The following is a 6,588-nucleotide window of genomic DNA, read 5'->3' as shown; positions in this document are numbered from 1 at the left end:
AAAGAAAAGAAAACAAAGGTGGGAGAGAAGGGGTAATTAAGATCACCCCTCCGAACGCAAGCTATTGGAAAAGGTAACTCCCCGCAACAAGCAAACAGAAAAGAAAGAAAAGGAAAACAGACAGTAAGATAGAAGGCTGTACAGAAGCAACTCACAAAGAAACCTGAAGTACAGGGGGGAGGGGAGAAAGAGGAGAGAAAACAGAATAAAAATGCTACAAAAATGCAAGAAAAGAATAAGAAAGTGAGATAAATATAAGCTAGACACCTTTAGACAGGTCAGAAAAGAAAAGAGATAGAAAGCCGGGGAGTCTTACGCTCAGCTCCAAGTGAGCCTGGTCCGGTGCGTCCAAAGCGGAAGGAAGGAAGGAAGGAAGATGTCTAAATGAAAACGATGTCTAAGTGAAAACAATGGTGTTGCACACAGAAACAGGAAGCTGGATTTACTGTATTGTATAACTTATACCTGAACACTAGTCAGAGTGACAATGAGATAAGGAAGTGATGAGACAGATTTGGGGAAATAGTCACAAAAAGTTGTTTTTCAAAAATAAATAAAAATTGCCTATTTATTGTAGTTTTTCTGAGGAAGATGGTATCCATTGTCATATTCTATATGGGTAAGGAATACAATTCTAGTGAGAAAATGAAAAAAAACCAAACCTCTTACTTATTCAAAGAACTTGCATGGTCCTACTATGACTGTGCTGATAAAAGTGTGACATTATTACCAATATCATGTTACTGACCATATTTGTAAGTGTAATCCCAGCAATTAATGTGCAAAAATGCACACACAATTGTACAATGCAGCTGCAGTTTTGTTTTCTCCTCCCTGGGGATGGCTGACCTCAAATCTCTCTCCAAATTAAGACTCTCATAGTGGTTATCAGAAGAGCACATTCAGCTTTTATGAAGCTTTTATTTTGGTATCTCATTCCCAACTAGTGGTTAGTAGGGGTGTGTGAAACAAGGCCTATTCAATTCAGATTCAGCTCAAAATTGGGGACAGTGATTCAATTAATTGATTTGGATCACTGTCCCCAATTCAATTTGGCTGAATCCAGATCTGAAGATTCGATGCTGATTCAGAGAATCAGCAATTCGGACATACACACAGCTCTAGCAGGGAGTGCACTCAGGCCCCTACCCCCCGCTCCCCTGGCTCGGTGATTGGCCATGGGGGGACCCCGGGTGACCCCAGATCCAGGAGGCACCAGTCGCTGAGCCAGGGGGGCACAGGGGCCCCCCAGCACACTCTCCAGTGGACCTGGAAGTGGACCAGAAGTGCTTCTGGCCACTTCTAGGTCTGGTACCAAGTGCACTGGGAAACCCCCTGCACTTCTGTGGGATACTCCATACACCCCACCATCACAGCATTCACAAATCACCTGCTACCTAGAGGTATGTAGAAAAAACATTTAAAGCTGGATCTATGTCTGAATCGCCAACTCTTTCTGAATCGATTCAGAAGCTCCGATTTGATTTAGACAGATTAAAGGGTCCTCTGACTCAATTCAGATTCAGAGATTCAGCCACCGAATTGGACCAAATCTCCACCAAATTGAATCAGGGACCGAAGCTTCACACAGCCCTAGTGGTCATGATGTTTACAATTTTCTCAGGCAACCATAGCTAAACAACATAATGTAAGGGACAAATCTCATTAGCTCCACAGTTCAATTTGTCACAAACCTTCTAGTTATTCCATTATATTTTTCTAAGTTACAGATTGTAGCTGCAATTCATTACGACTCAACATTATAAAGTCTGATTAAGATTCTTTTTTGACAGATGAAATTCCACCAATATATATTTTATAGTAAATAAAGATTTATTTTCCTTTCATAACATGAAAATAAAACATTTGTTGTGGAATCAGAGGAGTCCTATTACAGATAGAAATAATTAAACCTTGGGACTTTGATGGAGCACTATTTAAATAGGGTGAGGGATGTGAAAAGTAGCATTTCTAAAAAACAAACAAACAGAAGAAAAAAATATTGTACCACTGTTTACGGGAGAATAATAAACATTGTTAACACTTACTGAACTAATATTCTGCTGATTTTTCTTCACTCGTTCAATCTCTGGAGTCTCTTTTACTGCAGTTCCAGCACCTACTTCCTCCTTATAAAACACCTTCACCATACAAAAAGAAATAATAATTATGATTCTGTTAGGAACGCAAGCACCAAGTCTCACAAAGACAGTCGCACAATTCTCCGACTTCTAAACTGGTCTGACTGCAAGTCTGATTAGCAAAGTTAATATTTTAAATTTTTCATAAATCAGCTCAATCATAAATAATATAATTAAAAGTTCACTGACTTTCTAAATACTTTTACACATCCACACTATCCCAGGTAGTCTGTCATCAACCTCTAGATTGATATAAACTTTTTGCAGGTTTATTTAACAATAGCAGCAGCAGCAACAACAATGATGATAACAATTCTAAACGTAAGAAGAATAATAACGTTTCTGACCAGAACTTACAAATGTTTATATATGTAACTTTAGGCTCAGGCAACTTCCTTGACTTCAGTGTGATTACTCATTTGTATAAACATATGCAAGATCAAAGGCCTATACTGCTTTTTCATTCCTAGATCCCTAAGCACACTGGAAAAGATGAACAAATACTACTATTTTCCAATTAGGAAATATTTATTATTTAATAACTGATACAATATTTATTAAATGATTGGCAATTAGAATTCAAATTACTTGACTCCCAGTCCCACATTCTGACCACAGAATTCAATGATAAAAAATAAGGATAACAGGGACCTTGACAAACCATCTAGCCAATCCTTCTGAAGGGAAAACAGGATACTTACACCCTTCCTGATCAATATTGATCTAACCTGCTCTGAAAACCAAACAATCATGGACATCCTATGTTACAAATAAAGGCAGAGCTCTCTTCTGCAAAGTTGCATGTGTTATTTGTAATATCTTTCTATGTTTCAAGAACTTCATTAAGGACAAAACATAAGTTGCATCAATACACCTGTAACTCAAAGTTACTGAAGTATTAGTCAACACAATTATTCAACAAAGCTCCAAAGCTGAAATAATATGAATATTCGTGAGACAGGACCACAGATTGCATATTTTGAGGAATTTTTATTTGAAAGAAAAAATGTCCAGAATGTTAATGTTCTATGCCAATAATGTTGCCATTCCATCTAGTGTTTTAGGTATATAATTAAATACCAAGTCTCACTCATAATTTCATAGAATGAAGTTTGAAGTTACATTTTGAATTAAAATGTATTAACTCTGGTTTTGGTTAATAAACATCATAGACACGGATTCATTTTTGCTGGGGGATGGGGAAGCCTAAGATGATGGACATGTGACAGCTCTCTTCTAGGGTGACCATCTTTTCAAAATGGAATGGCGGGACACATGCCCAGCTTCCCCCACCCTACCCTACCTGGCAGCATGGCTTGAACTTGAATGGAGCTAAGTGGATGCAGGCTGCTGCACTGCCACAGCAAGGCACACCCTGCCCACCCAGCAGCACCAGTGAGCAAACTCAGGGCCAGAGCTGCCGCCACACCCACTGCTGCTGGAGGGCAGCAGGTTTTACACCACGGCAACACGGCTAGCTTGGGGCTTCTGGGGGAGGACAGCAAGGTGGGGAGTCCCAAGGCCACAGCAGGCATGCCACATCCACCCCCCACCCTGCACCCAAATGTGGGAGGCACGTGCCCCTCCATGTCCTCCTCCATAGGAGCGAACGCAGCAGCAGGGAGCCAGCCCCCACTACCGCCTAGATGAGTTGCCCGTGGCATTGTCTTACTTCCCACTTTGGCCCCAGGCCCCACGTACCACCTTGGATGGGCAGCACCCCCAAGCCCAGTCCCTGCCACACTCCCTCCCTCACCATGGGGGCTTCAATCTGCTACCCCACCATTAGGACTTACTTGCAGACAGCTTGGGGGAGCTGCTTTCCTCCATTACCTGGGGCTGTATTCCTGGCCACTTGCATGTGTGTGTGTGCACATATACATGATGCCCCCTGCATTCCACTCCCCACACCCCTTACAGGCTGGAACTCTGTCATCCTACAAGAGGAACTCTGTCATGTCTTGCATTTTTCCATGATGAACGGTAAACCCAGATCCCTTCCCAATACTGGAAATCCAGGAAAAATGCTGTTCCAGAGTCATGCAGCTCAGGACCATGACCTGATGTTCCCATTTTGGGACTGTCCTGCCCAATTAGGGACAGGTAGTCACCCTCCCCTCTTCTCAAAGGGGGGCAAAACTCTCGGGCTCCCACATACTCAGTGCCTATGATAAACATAAACAATGAAGTACACATTTGAAACTGATAGACAACCTGTTACACTTTTCAAGAAAAAAAAGAAATGCATAAGAGGCCCTTGATCTGTCAGTATCCTGTTTCTGACAGTGACCAATATCAGATGTTTCAATGAGGTTATTCCAAATGGCGCCTCAAGCACATTTGAGACTCAATAGCAGGTACAGAGGGACCGCCGGGAGTGTTTTCCCTGGTATATTTCTGGGTTTAGAACATGATCCTGACTGCAGGTGGGTGGGGCAGGCTCAGAAATATTTGGGATACACCACTGCCACAATGCAGACATTGTGTTCCTTCTTGAGATAGGGTGGCCAATACTACATAATACTGATGTAGGTGAATAATTTAAATATACAGATTGTTTTTAATGTAACAGTATCTTTAAATATATGGCATTTTGAATTTTAAGTGTTTTGTACACATTTGTTAAAATGAGTTATATCCTATAAAATGTTACATCCTGACCTGAACTAAAACATATTTCCTTTCTTCGTCAAGGAGTGCAAAACATGTTGGATTAGGGAGTTTTCTACAGAAGAGATGACTGTGCAGTTATGAGCCTACTACCAAATGCTCAACACGAGGCTTAGAGCCAATTACACTACAACAGCATTCCCAGCTGGCAAGCTAAAAACAGCACTGATTTTACCTGAAGAGCTAGCTGCTTGTTTGTCCCCTTAACCTAGAGAAGGAACCTCACATTTTCAACCCTAACAATGTCTAAGTATCAGAACAAAAAGAGGAATATATAAAAGGACAGTCAAACAGTCTCTCAATTTACCTCTGTTGCGATTGCTGCCAGTAACTCTTCCAGCTATTAAGCACTAGACTGCTTAATAATTATTAACCCAATTTACATATAGTATTAAAACGTCGGAGTGTAGAGAAAATGAACTGGTAGCATAATCATCATTACTCTCAACTATGGACTGATTTCACACAAGTAGAGGAAAAGGATGGAGGCTAGAGCTCTTGCCTCAAAATAAAATGTTTTTCTTTTTGTGGATATATTAGGTAAATATATAAGGACATTTTTCAAAGCTATGGTACAGAAAGCTTAAACTGGCCCTGATAACTGGGGAATTCTTCAGGTTTCAGACCCTGAAGAAATGGCAAAGATCATACAAGCTTTGGTGGTTTGCAGCTGATTCCTTACTGGCAGGGAATTTGAACACTAACAAAATTCTATACCACAAATCTATCTGTGATATCCTCAGCTTCTAGAGAAAAGTTAGATTAGGACATAGAACAAATCTAGCCCACATTGCTATTTATTACCTCCTGTGTTTGCAAGTTGCAGTAGTGTGAAATGCCTCCATAACGTACAACATAGCAGCATTCAAAAAAGAGGCAGCAAGTGGCAGGAGGGAGCAAACATAGCACTCCATGAACTGAATATAGTGTATAGGGTAGCAAAAGATACCAGCTTTACCAGCTCCTTTATCTCAAAGATTATTGGCTTTTCCTGGGCTAATTTCTAGGAAATTCTTCATTAAAGGCTTTATTAATCTTTGCTGTGTAATCTACTGGTACACACAAATAGGTTTTCACTAATCATCTTTTCTTCTAGGAAAACCTCATTAAAGGTACACAAAGTGCTACATTCAGAAAAATTAAATCAACATGAAAAAGTGAAAAGGATTAAATACAAAGATAACAAAATGGAGCATTTAAACCCATTTGTATATGGTTTTTATTCAGTGACATACTGAAACTTAAATCTAGCATAAAAGGTGAAAAAGCATTCAATGCCCAATGTAGCATAAAACCATTGGCCTGATATACTTTAAGACAAAGTATACTACAAATAGTTTCATTTTAATTCTATGCTACAATCATATGATAAACCATGTATTTACCATAGTACAATCCTCAGTGTCTGCTCCTTTTTTATACAGAGCAAGTCCATCTACACATGCAATTAACACAACACAAATTCTGGAGTCATCTGAGCTGGAGGAAACTGCTCTTGGGTAAAACATCAACATATGCACTCAGGAAAGCAGCAATTTGAGCCAGGGCAGAGCAGCAGGGGACACAAAGCATTGGCCCTGGGCTCCAGGTGGCAGCACTGGGTGGCAGAGGGGCTGGATGGGGCACAAGGGTGCTGAGAGTGCTGAACCATGTGGCTAGGCAGCAGGCAGCCCCCACACTTTAACACCCTTGTGCAGCCAGCCAGGCCTTGTCACCATCTACACATACATTTCAGCACAGTTACTTACTCCATCGTAAGATAGCACTTTCCCTGATA

General features: G+C 40.7%; 1 protein-coding gene across 4 annotated transcripts in view; it reads right to left on the bottom strand.

The window, feature by feature from the left end:
• Positions 1 to 6,588, bottom strand: part of NEBL (nebulette) — a 647,345-nt gene that overhangs the window by 129,230 nt on the left and 511,527 nt on the right. For 3 of the 4 annotated variants that reach the window (XM_019508316.1, XM_019508317.1, XM_019508318.1), the window contains exon 18: positions 2,049 to 2,141. The exons of the other annotated variant lie outside the window; for it this stretch is intronic. In XM_019508316.1, coding sequence (XP_019363861.1) covers positions 2,049 to 2,141 — 93 coding nt within the window. The remainder of the gene's footprint in view (positions 1 to 2,048; positions 2,142 to 6,588) is intronic. 4 annotated transcript variants of the gene reach the window in all.

This window comes from Gavialis gangeticus, unplaced genomic scaffold (genome assembly GCF_001723915.1).
Source record: "Gavialis gangeticus isolate Ggan-Ray unplaced genomic scaffold, GavGan_comp1, whole genome shotgun sequence".
Lineage (NCBI taxonomy): Eukaryota > Metazoa > Chordata > Crocodylia > Gavialidae > Gavialis > Gavialis gangeticus.
Note: the sequence above shows the minus strand (reverse complement) of the source record. Positions and strands in the feature narration are given on the sequence as shown.